At 46.9% G+C, this 19,230-nt stretch overlaps 1 protein-coding gene across 4 annotated transcripts in view; it reads right to left on the bottom strand.

Annotated features, from left to right (window-relative positions):
- KATNIP (katanin interacting protein) overlaps nt 1–19,230 on the bottom strand; it is a 199,440-nt gene that overhangs the window by 169,133 nt on the left and 11,077 nt on the right. For all 4 annotated transcript variants that reach the window (XM_082429315.1, XM_082429312.1, XM_082429311.1 and 1 more), the window contains exon 2: nt 9,916–9,971. In XM_082429315.1, coding sequence (XP_082285441.1) covers nt 9,916–9,971 — 56 coding nt within the window. The remainder of the gene's footprint in view (nt 1–9,915; nt 9,972–19,230) is intronic.

Here is a 19,230-nt window from a genome sequence, read left to right as displayed (position 1 = left end):
ACAACCCCATGAGGTGGCACTATGCTTTCAGCTCCATTCTGCAGACAGAAACTGAAGCACAGAGAGGTTATGTAAAGTGTCAAAGACCACAGAGTGAATTAAGAGATAGAACCAGGGGCTTCCCTGGTGGCGCAGTGGTTGAGAGTCTGCCTGCCAGTGCGGGGGACGCGGGTTCGAGCCCTAGTCTGGGAAGATCCCACATGCCGCGGAGCAACTAGGCCCGTGAGCCACAATTACTGAGCCTGTGCGTCTGGAGCCTATGCTCCGCAACGAGAGGCCGCGACAGTGAGAGGCCCACGCACCGCGATGAAGAGTGGCCCCCGCTTGCCGCAACTAGAGAAAGCCCTCGCACAGAAACGAAGACCCAACACAGCCATAAATAAATAAATAAATAAATAAATAAATAAAAAAAAAAGAGATAGAACCAGGATGCAAACCCAAGCAGTCCGACCTGGACCCCTTCCGGGCCCTTGACCAGTCTTGCCATTCCGTCCCTCATGTGCCAAGCCATCTCCCAGGGCATCAACAGAGCATGAGCGGCCCAAAGAAAATTTTTTGAAAGAGTTTAGGCTTCTATATTAAAAACATAAAGGCAGGACTTCCCTGGTGGCTCAGTGGTTAAGAATCCGCCTGCCATGGCAGGAGACACGGGTTCAAGGCCTGGTCCAGGAAGATCCCACATACCGCGAGCAATTAAGCCCGTGCACCACAACTACTGAGCCCGCGCGCCTAGAGCCCGTGCTCCGCAACAAGAGAAGCCACTGCAATGAGAAGCCCGCGCACCTCAACGAAGAGTAGTCCCCCCTCACCGCAGCTAGAGAAAGCCCGCACGCAGCAACGAAGACCCAACGTAGCCAAAAAAACACCAAAACCAAAACCAAAAAACCATAAAAGGGCATCAAAGTTGTCATCCTGGGAAAAGAAATGGAGAACTTTGTTGAACTTTCCTACACTTATTTCACAGTTTTTGTTTTGAAATACGTAGTGGGGGGCGGGGAGGGGCACATAATCTCTTCATTGGCCTCAAATGGGAATCTAGCCATCATTAACAGTGTTTAGCTGGAAGTCAGTGTCAGACTATCTCAGCTCATCAGGTGAGGACACCGAGGCTTCCATTTATCTGGCAGTCACTACCCTGGCCTCCCATTCACCCATCCAGCTCTATGGTCCCAGGAGCCTGGGGTCCCCTAGTCTAGCTCTGAACCGGCAGCAGGGCCCATGGGGAGGAGAGGGGAGAGGCAGGGGCGTCCTGAGAGGGGCTGGGTGTCCCGTGTTTATTTCCCTCAACCTCACTGAGCCCTCAGACACCTGAGGAGGAAGGACTGATAACGCCCATTTTACAGCTAAAGAAACTGAGTCTGGGAAGGGTGAAGAAACGTGCCTAAGCTCCCCCAGCTGCCTCCACTTTGCCACGTGCACAGAACGTGCAGGATCAGCTGGGCCCAGTGCTTGCTGTGGTAACTGGGGCAGGTGGCCTCCTTGCTCTGAGTCGACATTCCTCACGTGCGAGATGAGGATACTATCGCTTACCTCACTGAGTACTGTGAGCACGGACGTGAAAGCAATTCTTTATTTTTTTAATAAATTTATTTATTTTATTTATTTATTTTTGGCTGCAATGGGTCTTCGTTGCTGTGCGCGGGCTTTCTCTAGTTGTGGGGAGCACGGGCTACTCTTCGCTGAGGTGCACGGACTTCTCATTGCAGTGGCTTCCCTTGTTGTGGAGCACAGGCTCTAGGTGCGCGGGCTTCAGTAGTTGTGGCACACAGGTTCAGTAGTTGTGGCTCACGGACTCTAGAGCGCGGACTCAGCAGTTCTGGCGCAAGGGCTGAGCTGCTCCGCGGCATGTGGGATCTTCCCAGACCAGGGCTTGAACCCATGTCCCCTGCATTGGCAGGCGGATTCTTAACCACTGCGCCACTAGGGAAGCCCGAAAGCAATTCTTAACAACTGCGCTATCTGTCCGCTTTACCACACCCACTACACAGTGGCCAGGTGATGGACAGCGGCTTGGCTTTGCGTGCCCACCAGCCTTTCCCATTTCTTCTGGTAACTGGATCTTGATGGTACTTTGGGAAAACACCCCTTCCTTACCATGTGCTTAACGTGCGGACTCTCTTTTGCTGAAATTGCTGAGAGAATTGTAATAATGACAGGAAAAAAGTAAGAGAAGAGGAAGAAGCCTCTGTCACTCACTCACTTACTACATGTCAGGCACCGTTCAGAGTATCCCTGACAACCGGCAGAGGTAGGTGTTGCTCTCATCCCCATTCTACATATGAAGAAACCAAGGCTCAGAGGCAGATAAGCACTTGGGTCAGTGATGAGTCAGGATTTGACCCCAGGCTATCTGGCTCCAGTGCCTGTGTGGTTCCCCCCACCGCACCCCTGCACCCGTGAGCTATCCAGCATCTATGCAGTCGGCCTGGTGCTTCCAGTGGCCAGTTTACACTGAGCAGGACCAGAAGCTGGAGAATGGCCACGTCTTAGAAGAAGGCAGGGCCAGAAGGACTGAGCCAGAGCACCTGGATCCAGCCATTCCTGACGTGGTCCACCCCTGAACTTTACAGCTAGGTGAGGCAACGGATTCCCTTTTTTGCTGACGCTGGTTTGAGGAAGGCTTCTATCACTTGAACAGAGCCTAAGAGACACAGCTTGTGAACCCTAATGAAGCTGAAGTTCACAGGACCATCGGCTCTTATCAGACCCAGAGTAGTCACAGGGGAAATGGAGGCCCAGAGAGGGGAGAGTGAGTGTGCCTACTGTCAGCCACGGTGACTCAGGACTGGAGCCCAGGTGCCCTGACACTCTTACAGCCCTCGTTCTGCTCCTCCAGAGGTGTCCCCAGACTAAGGAACAATTCTACGGGCGCATTTTCACCCAGGACACATACCTTTCATCAGTAATTTGCAGGAACCTTCTTCCTTTAGATAGTATCATTCTTTTTTCTAATCATATTCTATATTCTAAAAGTGATCTGGGGGGGCGGTGGAGAGGTGAAGGGAGACTCAGGGCAATTTCATGCCTAAGATCTGAGGATATAGGAAACTTTGATGATGCTCTGGTGAAGGGCACAATGCTTATCCAAAACCGACTCAGGAAGAAGAGGCTGTCAACATTATCTCCTTCTGGTCACAAATTGCAGCTCTCTGATGGGTTTTTTCCCCCGAGTTTAATCTTCTGCCGGAAGCTCAGCTGATACCAGGAAGGTTTCAGACATGTCAGTCTCCTCCCTGGCATTTTATCAGAAATTGATTCTCTTTGCTTTTCGAAGCTCAAGTCTTGGCCTTGCTGTTGTTCAACTTGGGTTACGGGCACGGCATCTGTATACACGTTTCCTGCAGCTCCCAGCCTGATTGCAGGGGTCTGGGAGTAGGTGGTGATTCAAGGGCAAGGTAATTCTCACAGGAGGGATTATGTGCTGTTCCATCACACCGAAGGGGTGAGGAACAATGGCCCAATCCGTGTCCTGCTTTTTCTTAGAAAGAGTTCTCATCCCCTTCCGACTCGGAAGGGATTAACAAGCCATTTTGCCCTCAATATAATACTAATTATAATACCAGTCCTAAATTATAATACTCAACACTCATCGAGTTCCTAGTAAGTGCCAGGCACTGTTCAAGGTACTTTACATGCATCAGCTCATTGAATCCTTACCTCACCCCTAGGCTGCAGCTTCTATATTATCCCTACTCTTTTTTTTCTTTTTTTTTTAATTTTTATTTTATTATTTATTTATTTATTTTTGGCTGTGTTGGGTCTTCGTTGCTGCGTGCGGGCTTTCTCCAGTTGTGGCGACCGGGGGCTACTCTTCACTGCAGTGCACGGACTCTTCATTGCGGTGGCTCCTCTTGCTGCGGAGCCCGGGCTCTCGGCGTGTGGGCTTCAGTAGTTGTGGCCCATGGGCTTAGTTACTCCGCGGCATGTGGGATCTTCCTGGACCAGGGCTCGAACCCATGTCCCCTGCGTTGGCAGGTGGATTTTTAACCACTGCGCCACCAGGGATTCCCTATATTATCCCTACTCTTTAGAAGAGGAAGTCAAGTCACAGACAGGTTAGGTATCTTGCCTGAGTGATGGCACGAGCCTAGGAATCCAGACTGTTCGGTTCCAGGGCTCACTTGGCTACGCTGCTTCAAACCCTGCCATGTGACTGCCCTGCCCTGCAGAAATCAGAAGCTGTTCATGTCACCAGGGCCCCCACTTGTCCAAGTTCTCAAAGCAATGGAGACCAAGAGCAAAAGAAGCAAAAAAACTGACAACGGTAACTTCACAACTGGGAACACATTTGGCAGTTGGACGTAAAATGGATTTAGTTCTTCTCTGCCCAGAAATGTGAACTTTTTCCAGGAAAAGTGCATATTTGGAATGTCGGCTGTCACATCAGACAGGCTCTTGTAATGCAGCACCATCAGCTTACATTGTCTTTTTTTCTCTCCCTTCCTTTTTAAAAAAATTTTTTTTTTTTTAGCATTTTAAACAAAGCAGTGGAGATCTGTAAACATGCAAGGGGCAGCTCCTGATTCCCCCAGGAGACTGAAGCTGCAAGAACACTGAGAACTGAAATGAGGAAAGGGGAGGGTCTCCAGGCTAGTGGGGTCCGAAGCTTACAAGAAGAGTCACCAGTCCCACTGGCCTCCTGCAATTGGCCAAGACAGGTGCTTGGAGTTGAGGGCCCATGAGAGATGGCATTCAGAAATCGAGGTGCTGGACATGTCCCCAAGTCCTTCTCAGGACAATGCCCTGCTCCCACTCCCTGCTGAGGAAAGCGGGCTCGGGAACTACAGCAGAGGCCACTGAGTGTGGGTGCCTCAGCCAACGGTAGCCACACTTGAATCTGGCCAGAATGCTACCAGGTGTCTTGGAACAAAAAACCCTGCCCCTCTCGTGCACTGCTACAAAACAAATCAGAAACGCTCATCTAAAAAAGCATATCCCCTGTGATCCCTTAATTCTATTTGCAAGAATTAACCTTTGGCTATTCCTGCACAAGTGCACCGAGATGCCTGCTCTAGTATATTCTTTCCAGTACTCTTATAGTAGCAGAAGACTATTGATAGCCTAGATTAGTCATTAACCGGGAACTACTCATGTATTTATGGACAGGTCCATGATCCTTTATATGTCATTTTTTTAGAAGCAAAACCAGATTTGAACTGACATGAAATTTAAAGTCTTGATTTACCCCACATAGTATGAATATTCTTATTTTCCTACAGATATATTAACATATTTGATTATAGAGTGCTGACCCAGGCCATACTGGGATGGTATTACTTTCTAAATTCTAAAAAAATGAAACACATTTGGCCCCAAAGATTTCATATAAAGGATTGTGTTTCTGTGGATTCACAGTGGAGTACTAGGTAGCCATAAAAAAGAATGGATGAGGGACTTCCTTAGTGGTCCAGCAGTCAAGATTCCACACTCCCATGCAGGGGGCCCGGGTTCAATCCCTGGTTGGGGAACTAGATCCTGCCTGCCACAACTAAGACCCGGTGCAGCCAAATAAATTAAAAAAAAAAAAAAAAGAAAGAAAGAATGGATGAGATTTGTACTATAGAATGTTCTCTAAGACATGTTGTTAAGTGAAAAGAAAAATCCAGAACAATGTGTATTGCATGCTATCATTGTGTTAAAAAGCAGGGGGTAGAGGTAAGGGCAGAGGGGATAGATAGAATATTTCTGGAAGGACACAAGAAATTGATTTCAATGGTTGTCTCTTGGGCGGGCAACCAGGGGGCTAATGTCAAGAGTACTGTACCCCCTCAATGCCCTTTAGCATCGATTAGCCAGGTTGATCAGACTCTCTCTCTGGCCTCTGAGCTGAAAGAAGGAACAGCTGGGAGAGAGGAGCATAAAGACGACAACGAGGTACAGGGAGGGACCAGAGGGGAGCAGAGGCGTGTCCGTGGCGGCACACGGAGAGGTTGTTGGGATAGCCCCATCCCTGGAGGCACCCTGGATCCTGGCCTCCCTCCTTTGCTGTGTTCCCCTGAGAACCCAGTCTCCTCCTTTGCTTGGCAAGATGAAAGGCCTCTCTAGTCCTTGCACCACAAGGCTCTGCTTAATAGCAGGAAGTGTTCGCATGTGTGCACATGCACGTGTGCACGCTTATGCATGCGTGCAAAGGGAAGGCTTAACATTTTCTAGGTGGTTGAGTTAAATGACTTTTGCAGTCCTTTACAAAGTGAGCTCAACAGAGGAGTGTGCCGTCAGGAGCATTTTGCAGACTCTCCAATCAGCTGCACAAGGAGGCAGTCCATGATCACAGAAGGCCTTCAAAGTGGTTTACAGTGGAGGCCCCAGAGCTAGCCTGCCTGGGGCTCGCTTGCCTGGGGGCGCACAGCCAGAAGCCTGGACGGCTGGAATCAGCCTAAAGTGCAGCTGGAGCAAAGGAGACCCCTTCAGTACTAAGTGAAATTGTGCTGCCTTTTCCGTCCAAGGCCGTGACTGTCTCTCTGCTAAATTCTAGACACTCTAAGGAATGATTACAATTATGTAGCAACTAACATTTACGGAATGTTTACTATGTGCTATGCTAGGCACTTTATTACTGCCTTGACTCTGTATACTGAGTCTCCAAGGTGGGAATTACCAAATCAGGTGTGAGGGGTCAAGAGACTCGTCCAAGGTCACCTGACAAGGATTTGAGACAGAAGTCCATTGTGGGCACTAATTCACAGAGTTGCCTGGGGCCTGCGTGCCTCTGTGCAGTAGGAGAACATGTCCCCAGAGCCATGTCTGTGAGCCCCAAGGTGCCATGGCCATCAGTGTGGACCCTAGTGAGGGGGGGGTGATGAATAAAGATTTCTTCCTCCACTGTGGTTTCCTGGTTTTTGTTTTTTTTAACACTGTATGATAAATTTACTTTCTAATGATTTTTGAGTAAACTACAATGACCATGATTTCAAAACCATTAATAATTCATGATCAAGGGCCATAAACACTATATAATCTCCACAGGCAGTGAATTCTTGCTAGAGAAGAAGTGGAGAATACTTTTACCAGCTACCTTAAAAGTATCTACCAACTTCAAGCCAACCATCAAAGATACATTTTTTCAGAAATGACTAACCCTTCCAAAGCGTCGGTTAAAGCCGCCTCTTCCAGGAAGTCTTCTCTCTCTCCTCCAGCACCCGCTGGGGCTTTAACTGGGTCCCCTCTGTGCTGGCTGTCATTCTCTGCTATGATCTGTGCCTGTCTGTGTCTGTGACAGGGCTTGAGAACCGAAGCATCCTTGGTGCAGGGCAGGCATGCAGTGCGTGGGGAAGCACTGAGAACCAGGGGTTACTTAATAACCCGTAAAACGCTGGTTCTCATCCATGGCTGCACATCGGAACCACTTGGGAAGATTAAAAAATTCTGATGCCTGGGTCACACCCCCAGACATTCTGATTTAACTGGTTTGGAAAGCGGCCTGGACATGGGGGTATTTAACAGCTCCCAGGTGATTCTAACGTGCTGCAACATTTGTGAACCGCTGACATCAAGCACCCAGCACAGGGCCTGGCATCATGTGGGTGCTAATACCTGCTTGCTGTTGAGCGGGTGGGGGGTCGGGGGGGACAGGGAGGGTCCCGTCAAAAGGGGGACATGTCCTCATCAGAAGCCATTGCCCACTGTTGCCTTATAGGAATAAGGAAGGACTCAGTGTTGTCATTCTCCATTTTTTCAGAGAAGCAAGAAGTCTGCATTTTTATGTGAAATCTCCTAATTTTTGAATGCAGCTGCCTAATTTTTAAAAACTGTAGTAGGGTATGGGCCAAATAAAACACATCTTTGGGCTGAATGTGGCCTGGCAAGCTCACTGAGAACAGCTTCCCATCCTCCCTTTGCTGTGCTGGCCCACGACCATGCAGGATGGTACCCAATCCCCACCCAGGATGGAAACTGCACATCCACCTGCCAAGGTGTGAGCTGGCCCGTTACCCTACCTCCGAAGGAACATGATGAGTGTCCTTGTCTGTTTGTTCTAACCAGCTTGTCTTTTCCTTGCCTTTCATAAGGACAAAGCTTCCTCTATACCTGGCATCCTGTGTAAGCACAGAGTATCAGGAAGTGCAGATTTCACAGACGACGGGGGGAAGGATGTGGAAAGAGGAGGTGGGTGGAAAGGCATGTTATAATATATCAAGATGAGCATCCTGGCAGCTTGCTATTAGTTTCTTTCTCTTGTTTTTCTAACCAAACAAAAGCCTTGTTAAGAAAGCACTCTTTTTCAGAGGGCCTGAAACCATTTTAAACATCTTTCAGGGTTAAACTCGGATGTTGCGATAAACAACCCCACTCTCCCTTTTCCCTCATTCAAGCATTTTTCAGAAGAGTGATCTGAAATGCTCTCGGACGACTGGCATGATGGGAGTAGCTGGGAAAGCGGCAATTAGGGGAGTCCTGTTGCCAAGGAGAGAGATGAGGGGAGGGAAAAAGTATGTCTGCTAGTTACCGGCTGCCCTGCTCCATCATTTTTCCAGAGAATTTCTTAATGTGGATAAATCGGATGCTGTCATTCTGCAACCAAAGGCCTCAGGTTTAAACAATTCATTCCTGGCCTAGGGGGACTGGTCCCCACTCTTGGTTACTTTTTTTTAATAAATTTAATTTTAAAAAAATTTTTATTTATTTTTGGCTACATTGGGTCTTTGTTGCTGCGGGCGGTCTTCCTCTAGTTGTGGCGAGCAGGGGCTACTCTTCGTTGTGGTGCATGGGCTTCTCATTGGGATGGCTTCTCTTGTTGCGGAGCACGGGCTCTAGGCACATGGGCTTCAGTAGTTGTGGCACGCGGGCTCTAGAGCGCAGGCTCAGTAGTTGCGGCACACAGGCTTAGTTGCTCCACGGCATGTGGGATCTTCCCGGACCAGGGCTCAAACCCGTGTCCCCTGCATTGGCAGGCGGATTCTTAACCACTGTGCAACCAGGGAAGTCCCACCTCTCTGCGTTTGACCATGCTATTTACTTGGCCTGGAAAACTACTCACCCTCAAGAGTTGGTCTTTACATCCGCTTTTCTGCAAAGCCTTTCTTGATACCACTGGCAGAGGCAGGTGACCCTTTTTCCGTATTGAAATCCCACTCTTGGCCTTCTCTCCCTGTACTGGCACTTTCACACTGTATTGTAATGATCTCATCGCACATCCCTTCCAACTATGCTGCGCACACCCTGAGTCAAGGACTGTCTCTCATCCATCCCTTAGTCCCGGCCCTGGGGCCCAGCACAGCGCAGGTGGGCTCAGTGTGGTAAATTTCAAAAATTTCAAGAGTGGTAAATTTCAAGAATGTGGTAAATTTCAATATTTTGTAGCTCTTCCCATTAAGAGGTGAGGCCTATTCCCCCCCCCCTTGAACCTGAATTATTGACCTTGTGATTTGCTTTAAAGAACAGAAAGTGGCAGAAGTGACACCATGCCAGTGCTGAGCCTAGAGCTCAGGAGTTCCTGCGTCTTCCAATCTCATGCTCTTGAACCCCTGAGCCCCCATGTGAACAAACCTGGCTGGCTTGCTGGAGGATGGGAGAACATTGGAGGAGAACTAAAGCACCCTAACTGATGTTCAGGCAGCCCCAGGGCAACACCCCTGTTAACTGCAGATGCGTAAGTGAGCCCAGCTGAAGTCAGCAGAGCCTGGCCCATCAGCAGAACTGTCTGGGGAAGCTAAGCCCAGATGGCTGACCCTCAGAATCATGAACTAAATCTGTGGTTGTTTTGAGTCACTAAAATCTGGGTGACTTGTTACACAGCCAAAGCTAACTGATACATTCAGTAAGAGATTATTACTATAAGTGACACTGGGTTGATAACTCCAGTTGAGAATGAGAGAAAAGAATAAGAGGTCCAGGGATACTTAATCACCAGCCCACTCCCTCAGGTCTCTTTAAATAGAGTTGCCTCCCACCTGCCCTCCCCAGTGACTCATTTACCTCCTTTTTCTCCCGAGAGCAGGACCGGCTTCTCTCAGCCTTCTGCAGAGTCTGACCTGTAGCAGTTCAAAAGCAGAAACAGAGATTAAGGCTGTTTTAAAACAGCTAGTTTATCACCACAAAAGCTTTTTATTCGCAAACCGAATAGATGGGACCAATCACAATCAAGTGATTTTAAGAAAATGTAGCCTATTATGATAATGGGAAAATGGCATACTCTTGAAATAGACCAACGGCAATGAAATGGTAATTCACACACTCATATTATTTGACTATAATGAACAAAGCCTCCACTCTTTAATCTGGAACATTATCTGCACTCTGCAAGGGCTGACAGACTAGTTTTTCCCAGTCAAATTACATTTTTATTAAATTGGAGTTATATAAAATGCCTTCCACTGTGCACATACACATAACCTTTGATGAGTGTGTGCCAATACGCTGCACCAAACCCCCAAACTCGCCACATAGGTGCTGGTGCAGATGTGAATTAGCAGTAATCACCTGCATTTCACATAATGGGGCAATTTCAGAGAGAATTGTTGCTTTTCTCGGAAAACTAGAAAACTAACATTGAAGTTATGCATACATTTCACAGATCGACATCAGAATGTTTAAATACGCTGTTCCAAGTGCAGTTTTTACAACTTCGATGGAAGTGTCCATTATAAAAGGAATCCTCGATGGGAAATTCATGGATCGCCTTGGTTTTAAAACATAAGATGCAAGTCTCACTGCACGTTGTCAGTGTGTCTCCCAAATCGTCCAGCTTCACTCTCGGGTGGCTATTTTTTAGAGTGCCACAACCATATGTCCCATTAGCCAGGAGCACTCTGAAGGCAGGAACAAAAAGGCTTAGTGATGACTTATTGAGAGGCGAGAGATGGGGACCGAATCTGAGAGGAAAGACGTTTGTCTTTGGATGTGGTCACTTGCAGTGGGTCCACACGTGAGGGGGATGCAGAGGGGCTCACAGCCAGTGATAAAGCTCAGGTCAAGGGATGATGCTCTTTCCAAAAAAGTGAGAATAAGGGAAAGAGCAAAGGTCCGAAGATGAACTTCTGGCACTGGCCAAACTTTGGGCCAATACATAAGAGGATGTAGAAAAGAGGCAGCTATTTATAGGAGACCCCGGGTTGTACAGTATCATGGTATGGTAGACATCTTTGGGGGTATCTGCTCAGCTCATAATGACACCCTAGACTGCTCCCTTCTCTCTTTTCTTCCTCCCCAGCCCCACGGTGGGGTCCTGTGGCAGCCACGACTGTACATGACCCCATACCCTGAACTTCATATGCTGCATTGGGTATGGGCCCTTGACGCATTTGCAGCCAATCAGAATCCCAGCCCCTAACAGTGAAATTGATTCTGAGAGAGAGAGAGGACAGAGGGCCGGAGCAGGGCCCCCTCCATGTGTGAGCAGCCGCCAGCCACTGGCCTTGGGGACAGACTAACACAGAATGCCAAGACAGAATGAACAGATCTGAAACCAACTGCATGCTTGCCTTGGTGTTCCACAGACACCCACTTAGATTAGGTTCTCTGTGTGTATGCGTTTGTTGCCTCTTTATTTATTTATTTTTTCCTTAAGACAAAGAAGCTAGGGTTTAAAGATGAAAAAGAACCCAGGAAAAGATACCACTGTGATGGGGGATGTCGATAGTGGGGGAGGATTTACATATGTGGACAGGGGGTATACGAGAACTCTCTGTACTTTCCACTCAATTTCTCTATGAACCTAAATCTGCTCCATAAAATAAAGTTTATTAACTAAAAAAAAAAAAAGCCCGGGATTTAGGGATCAGGTGATCCGGGTTGTTATGTCAATTTTATCCCGACCTCCTGATCCCTGATGCTCTAGGGCAGGAGCTTGGTTGGACAGCTCCCCCAAACCCTTATCCACACCTGCTCTGGCTGTCAGTCAAGGCCTCAGGGTAGGCCCTAAGGTCGACCAGAGAGGATGACATACCAGGTAGTAGGCCACGCAATGCAGAGCCAGGAGCTGGGAGGTGGGTCTGGAGCTGGAAGGGCACAGAGCAGACTGGAGGGCAGGAATGCTGTGCTGACAGGCCAGGGTGTTCTAGCAGCAGAAGTAGTGTTGAGGCAAGTAAGACGTCAGCAGAGCCAAGAAAAGCCCAGAGCAAGGGTAGGGAGCAGGAGGGAAACAGTGCTAGTTCGGGGGTGAACATGGCAGATCCCAGAGTCTGGCTGAGGCCCTTCCTGTTCTGGTCAGACACATGCCTGGGGATCCAGTCCAGTGGATCGCTGACCAGTTATGAGATCTTAGATAACTCACAAGATCCAACAGGTTCTCTATGGGCCATATTTTCTTCCTATTTTTTAAAAATGAGGATTAGACTGAATCACCTCTGGGTTTGCTTTCCATCTCGAAAGTTCTTTTATACCAATAAAGAACAGTAAAAAAAAAAAAAGATTCAGGTGAGCCATAAAAAGAAAATATTAATACAAAGAACAGAGAGCTTAACCACTGAAATTTGCAAGCAAATCTCTCTACTGGAGTTAATTAGAAGCTCCTTTATTCATTAAATTGGAAAATAATTTGCTTATTTTCTAATGAAGATAATTCACTCTAATTATGCACATTTGTTATTGAATGCCTCTGTCCTCACCCCACTGAGCCCCTCTCTCCTCCAGGTAGCTCGATGTGGAGACGACGACTCCTCCTCCCCAAGGACAGAAGGAACAGGTTACACTGTGCCTGTCTACTGCACTTAGCTTCTCTGAGTAGCTAGCTTCCTACCTAGATCTCATTTTATCCTCACAACGACTTAGGGAGGGGTAAGAAGGTGACATTAATATCAATATATGCTGCTTGCAAAATTAAGGGGGTGTTCCTCTGCATTTTGCAAGGTGACCTGCCAGCTTCAGCCAGGAAACAATAAATAAGGTCAAATGTAAATACCACGTGTACACCTCACTTTAGAAAACAGATGTGTGCCTAGGGAAAAGAAAAAGTGACTGCATTGAATTGTTGTAAATATAATACCGGTCTCCCACTTAGGATTTCGGAGAGATTTTATCTGCACTTAGGATTAATTTTCAGTGGTTAGAAGATTCTGACACTTTAGTTTTACTTTGCTCTGGCTGCAGATAATAATATTCATCACTACCATTTAGAGGGAAGTTGTGTCTTCCTTGGATGTCAGCTTCTGAAGTCCTCAGGCACGGGAAAATCAGTGTCAAAATTCCCCTTGAAAAAGAGCCTTAAACCTCCTGTAAAGTACAGCCTCCAGGACACAGATTTTATATCCACTGATATTGACTAATGTGCATGTGTAATATTTGGTGCATTTGGAAATGCATGGTACATGGTAAAATACATATGCAAAATATAATTTTATGGTATTTCTAATTAAGCTATCGATATTGTAATTATTCCCTCTGTTTTTTATCTTGGGGTAGGAGGAGAGGGCAGCGGGGGGTGGGGGGGATGGTGGCAAGAAGCAGGCACTGAGTTCCTGAAGCTTAAATGCTTAGTTCATATAGCTCCACTGTACCGGACACCTGCTATGGTCCAGGTTCTATGCACGGGCTTCATCTCCTGCATCCTCACAGATACTCCTTTAGATCAGGGGTCAATAAACTTTTTCTGTAAAGGCCCAGAGAGTAAATATTTTTTTAGTTTATAGACCATAAAGTCATGAGGTTATAAGGTCTCTGGTGCAACTACTCAACTCTGCCATTAGAGCATGAAAACAGCCATAGACAATATGTAAACAAATGGGTGTGGCTGTGTTCCAATAAAACTTTATTCACAAAAACAGGCAGCAAGCCAGATATGGCGCCCAGGCTGTAGTTTGCTGACTCTTGTTTTAGGTGGACAGAGCTATTCCCATTGGAACAAACCAATGAAGAAATGAGAAACAAACTGAGGGTGAGTGATTGAGCTGCTTGCTCAAGGCCAGAGAAGCGTAGCTTGTAAGTGGTCAGGCTCAGTGTACTCCCAGTGGCCATCATCACCAGTACCAGCACCAGCACCAGCATCACTATCACCACCATCATTATCATCATCATCATTACCACATGAGCTCACCTTAGTCAGGGTTTCTTATGTGCCAGGCCCTGAGCTCCAGGCTACGTACGTGAATCAACTCATGTACTCTTTATAGCTACTTTATGAAATAGGTACTATTATTATCCCACTTGTCCAAGGTGGGCATGGAGACCCAAAGAGGTTAGGAAACTTACCTAATATCACACAGCTAGTGAGTATAGGAGCCTGGATTTGAATCTGGGTAGTCTGGCCCCAGAGCCTGCACTCCTAACCACTAGACTACACTGCCCCTCAGTCAGGTTAAAGACAAGTCTGAGAAGGCCAGCATGTGCTAGGGAGGGAGTCTGACTTAAGGATTTCTTTCTGTGATGCAGCTATTTAATGTACTTTGGACTCCTAGAGTAATTAATAAGGGGATTAGAACAAAATGATTCCCCAAGGGTCAAGGAAGATGGAGTTCCCCATTAGCCAGAAAACTGCCATTAAATGCCAAATGTGGAAAGGCGGGTTGGCATTAGACACTCACTCCCATCCACTCAGGTACAATGCTCAGCCTTGGCAAGCAGGGTTGGGCTTTGGAGAATAAAGGCGACTCAATGGAAATCCAAGACCATGCAGGGACCTCCCCATCAAAAAGGAGTTTTAAATGAAGAACTTGTTTCTCCCAACTGGGGTGATGGTGCTTCTACTACGTTACTAAAACGAACTTATTTCTTCCGCGGTCCAAATATAAGGGCTCACCCTGTTCTCATTTTATGTATCTATGTAATTTAATTCAAATGGCAAATATCCCAGAGATGCCACTTAATCTTACCCATTGGATTGGCAAAAATCCAGAGGTTTGACAGTATACTGTTGGCAAGAGCTGGGAAGCAGGCATTTTCGAGCACTGCTGGGAGAAATATAAAATGATACAGGCTCTGTGGAGGGGATTTTGGCAATATCTTCAAAAAGGCTTTTGGCAGTATCCCTCTAAGCTAGCAATATCACTTCTAGGAATCTACCGGGAAGAAATACCTCCACAAACAGGAAACAAATGCATGCACAAGGTATTCACTGCATCATAATTTGCAATGGAAAATATTAGAAGTGACCTATAAGTCTATCACAGTGGGGACCGGCTGAATAAATATGGTGGATCCACACAATGGAATGGAATACTGGGTGAAAGAATGGCAAGCTGATAATATGACCATATGTTAAATGAACTCAAGGGGGAGAAAGTTGACGTAGTATGCAATTTTTTCTCTATGAAAGAGGGAAAATAAGAATATATGCTCCTGGGACTTCCCTGGTGGCGCAGTGGTTAAGAATCCGCCTGCCAATGCAGGGGTCATGGGTTCGATCCCTGGTCCAGGAAGATCCCACATGCCACACAGCAACTAAGCCCATGCGCCACAACTACTGAGCCTGCACTCTAGAGTCTGTGAGCCACAACTACTGAGCCCGTTTACCTAGAGCCCATGTTCCACAACAAGAGAAGCCACCGCAATGAGAAGCCTGCGCACCACAACAAAGAGTAGCCCCTGCTCGCCACAACTTAGAGAAAAACTGCGTGCAGCAACAAAGACCAGATGCAATCAAAAATAAATAAATAAAATAAATTTTAAAAAAACAAAAAACACCTATAAAAACAGATTTCTCTAAAAAAAAATGGTACAAATGAACTTATAAAAAAAAAAAAGAATATATGCTCATATTGGTTCTGTTTGTACAAAGAACCACCTGGAAGGCACATGCACAAGAGCGACTTCTCAATGTAAACTTTTTATATTGTTTTTATTTTTGAATGATTTAGTTGGAACTATTTCCTACTCAAGAAACTAAAATAAACTTAAGACATTAAATGTCCAAAAGGGGGGCTTCCCTGGTGGCGCAGTGGTTGGGAGTCTGCCTGCCAATGCAGGGGACACGGGTTCGAGCCCTGGTCTGGGAAGATCCCACATGCCGCAGAGCAACTGGGCCCGTGAGCCACAACTACTGAGCCTGCGCGTCTGGAGCCTGTGCTCCGCAACAAGAGAGGCCACGATGGTGAGAGGCCCGCGCACCGCGATGAGGAGTGGCCCCCGCTTGCCGCTGCTAGAGGAGGCCCTCCCACAGAAACGAAGACCCAACACAGCCAATAAATAAAAAATAAATAAATAAATAAATAAATAAATAAAATTTAAAAAAAAAATGTCCAAAAGGGCTGGTGCAGATTTTTTAAAAATATAGTGAGAAACGCTGTGGACACTCCCACCTAAGGTCCAAGGGTGTGGTCTGCCGGAGGGAGACAAGAGTAGCCTCCATGGACCTCGGAACCCCAAAGCTTGCTCGAAAGGACACAGTATTTTCGGAGGAAAAGCTGCCTTCTTTTAAGAGATCAGTCTGTAATGTGTGAGAGTTAAGAATGAAATGATGACAAAATATGGTTTCTGGACATTGAAACAACAGTTTCTGAGCTAAGCCAGTAGGCTGGTGGTGACCTGCTCGTTTACTTGAGGGCTAAGTTTTTTTTTTATGGAACGGCTAGACAAGATGAGAAAGGAAAAATAGAAAAAGAAAAAAGGAAAGGAAGATTGAGACCTATCCAGATGGCTTGTCTGGAACTCGTGGTTTCCTAGTGCTCACCGGGCATGGTCAGGTTCCTCCCCAGGTGATAGTTCTTGGGATTCCCTCACTAGCATATGCAACAACAAAGCCGTGAGGCTCAGAGGAGCAGAGTAACTTGCCCAAGGTCACAGAGAAATGAAGAGAAAGAACTGGGGTTAAGAACCCATCAGCTGGCTGCTAATCCCGTGTTCACTACACCCTGCAGCCTGCCTGCCTGCACGCCCTCTTCACCTCCAGGAATGCCAGAGCTCCAGCCCCACTGGCCTTTCTACGCCACCCCACACCCACCTTCAGCCCCATCCCAGCCTCCTGAACCTACAGCCTCTGCAGAGACACATGTGGCAGGGTGGGGACAGGGCAGTCTGGCAAGCACCTGCCCAGCCTAAAGAGGAATCACTATTTGTCTCCAGCTGCAGGTTTCCAGGCAGGAACGTGGGCTCAGTTTTGTTGGGTGAGATTTTTCCAGAGAAGTCCAGTTGTATGAGAAAGCTTCTAATCTTTAAATGTTGACAAGTAATTAAAATTTTTTTAGAGCTCTGGACAGGCCCAACAAAACAGGCCTCTAGTTTCCAACCTAGTAGACAACTAGACAGAAGATGGGAAAATCTCCCACTCCTCCCGTTATTTCCTTATCTCAATGCCACGGACCCTTTTTGGGGAGGGGGAAGGGAGACCGCTTCAAGGAAATATCATCATTAGAACAGAAATCTATTAGACAAAGAGCATGACTGTTTGGGAGCCAAGTAAACAAACATTGGCTCTGAGACACATTTTTCTCTTCAAATTCTCCACGTGCACCTCCAGGCTGGTTCTGGGCCTTTAAGTTACATCCTGTCTTCTGAAAGCCCGAAACAATATCCCTGTCACTCTTCCTTTGCATTTTCTGTATAACTCAAATTCCCAGGGCCCAGTTTACTGCCAAATTACCTGAGATAAGCAAGTCATGCTAAGATTCTCTTTTCCTGTCCAAACCTAAACAGCAGCTGGCAGCTAGAAATGGTTATTTATAACCTGCACACCGTTCTGCGCATTTGCTTGGTTTAGAAATGCTTAGCCATGCATTCTTCAGCCAGCTTCATAATCAGATGAGAGCCTGGGGACGGTGCTGTGCGGTGGCCGAGAGGCTAGGCTCTGGGTCAGCCTGTCTCACTCAGTCACTCATTACCTGTTTGGGAATCCTAAGAGTTCCAATTCCATTTTTAGGGTTAAGATAGTACACGTGAAACACTTAGAACACTGCCCTGCACGTAGTAGGTACTTAGCAGTTAGCAGTTTCCTTCCGCAGAAACAGCTGTTTGTGGATCTGAGGGAGTTCCGTTGAACTCTGCTGCCCAAACATATCCTGAATCTGCTCCTTCCTCTCAATCATCCCTTTGTGTGCCCTGTCATCTCTCCAACAGCCACCTGGTAGGTCTCCACCCTCCACTATTGCTGGCTTTTCCCACTGCAGCCATCTAAAAATAAGGCCATAAGTCCAAGTGATAACAATTGTCTGCCCCACCGTCCTCTGGTGTATTTCACTTCGTACATTTCCCTCTTCCCTCCCTCACATTCACACCTCTGCAGCCCCCAGTCTTTCTCCTGCTCCTTGGACTCAGGATCCATTCCTGCCTCGGGGCCTTTGTCCTCATCCCCCTAGGTCTTCTCATGCTGGCTCCGTCTCATCAATCAGATCTCAGCTTAAAGGGACCCACTTGCTCAGGGTGGACTAGCCCCCAATCCTCCCTACTTTAATCTTCTGCATAGCACTTATCTGATCTTTATTTGCTGATGTGGTCTGCCTGCCTCACTAGATATCAGCTTTGTGAAATCAGAGGTTTCCTGTCTGGTTTTTTATCACTGAATTTCCCACACCTGGAACAGTGCCTGAAATGGAGTAGGCGTCGGTAGGCATTTCTGAAATCAATGAATGAGTGAATGACTAAATTTCTGAATGGACAATGCTGGAAGGGCAGGAGGCATGATTATGAACTGCTGTAAAGACTTCATCTTCTCTTGCAATGTGCTTTCCTGACCCTTTCCCCCTGCTCTTTCTGGGATGGTGAAATGAAATATGACAAAGTAAGTTTAATACACCATTGGAGCACACAGCAACGAAGACCCAACGTAGCCAAAAAGAAATTAAATTAAAAAAAAATACACCATTGGAGATAATTGGAAAATATTGATTTTTTTCATTTGAAATAGTGAAGATAGGTAAATGCCACACATCTGTAATCTAATCAGTGGTCTACGTGATGACACGCTTCCCAGGCTAAAATGGACTTTGGTCTACCTCTGTATCCATCATACAAGCTCCCAAACGCACTCCCACTCCAAACCCCACCCAGCCCCCTCCTCCCATCCCAGCTCCCCATAGAATACAAGAGATGACACTGACTGCATTTGTGAAAATATGTGTATGTGTGTGGACATCCAAATTCAAGTATCTTTTGAGTATTTTCATCCCCCCCAAAAAAATGGTCGGCCAAACAATCTTGGAAAACATGAGACTGGTTCATGAGATCCCTGGAATCCTAAGGAAAAAGATGCATTTGTTCCTCTGATAGCTAATTGTTACTGAGAGCCTATTAAGTGCTGGGCCCCATTCTAAGGGCTTTAGATAGATGAATTCACTTGGTTCTCAGAGCAGCCCTATGGGAAGGTCCTACTGTTACCGAGTCCAAGCTCGCTCGGCTCGCCGCACGACAGGCCAATAAGTTGGAGAC

The sequence above is a fragment of the Balaenoptera physalus genome (genome assembly GCF_965194825.1).
Source record: "Balaenoptera physalus genome assembly, chromosome: 16".
NCBI lineage: Eukaryota > Metazoa > Chordata > Mammalia > Artiodactyla > Balaenopteridae > Balaenoptera > Balaenoptera physalus.
This window is presented reverse-complemented; position numbering and strand designations above follow the sequence as displayed.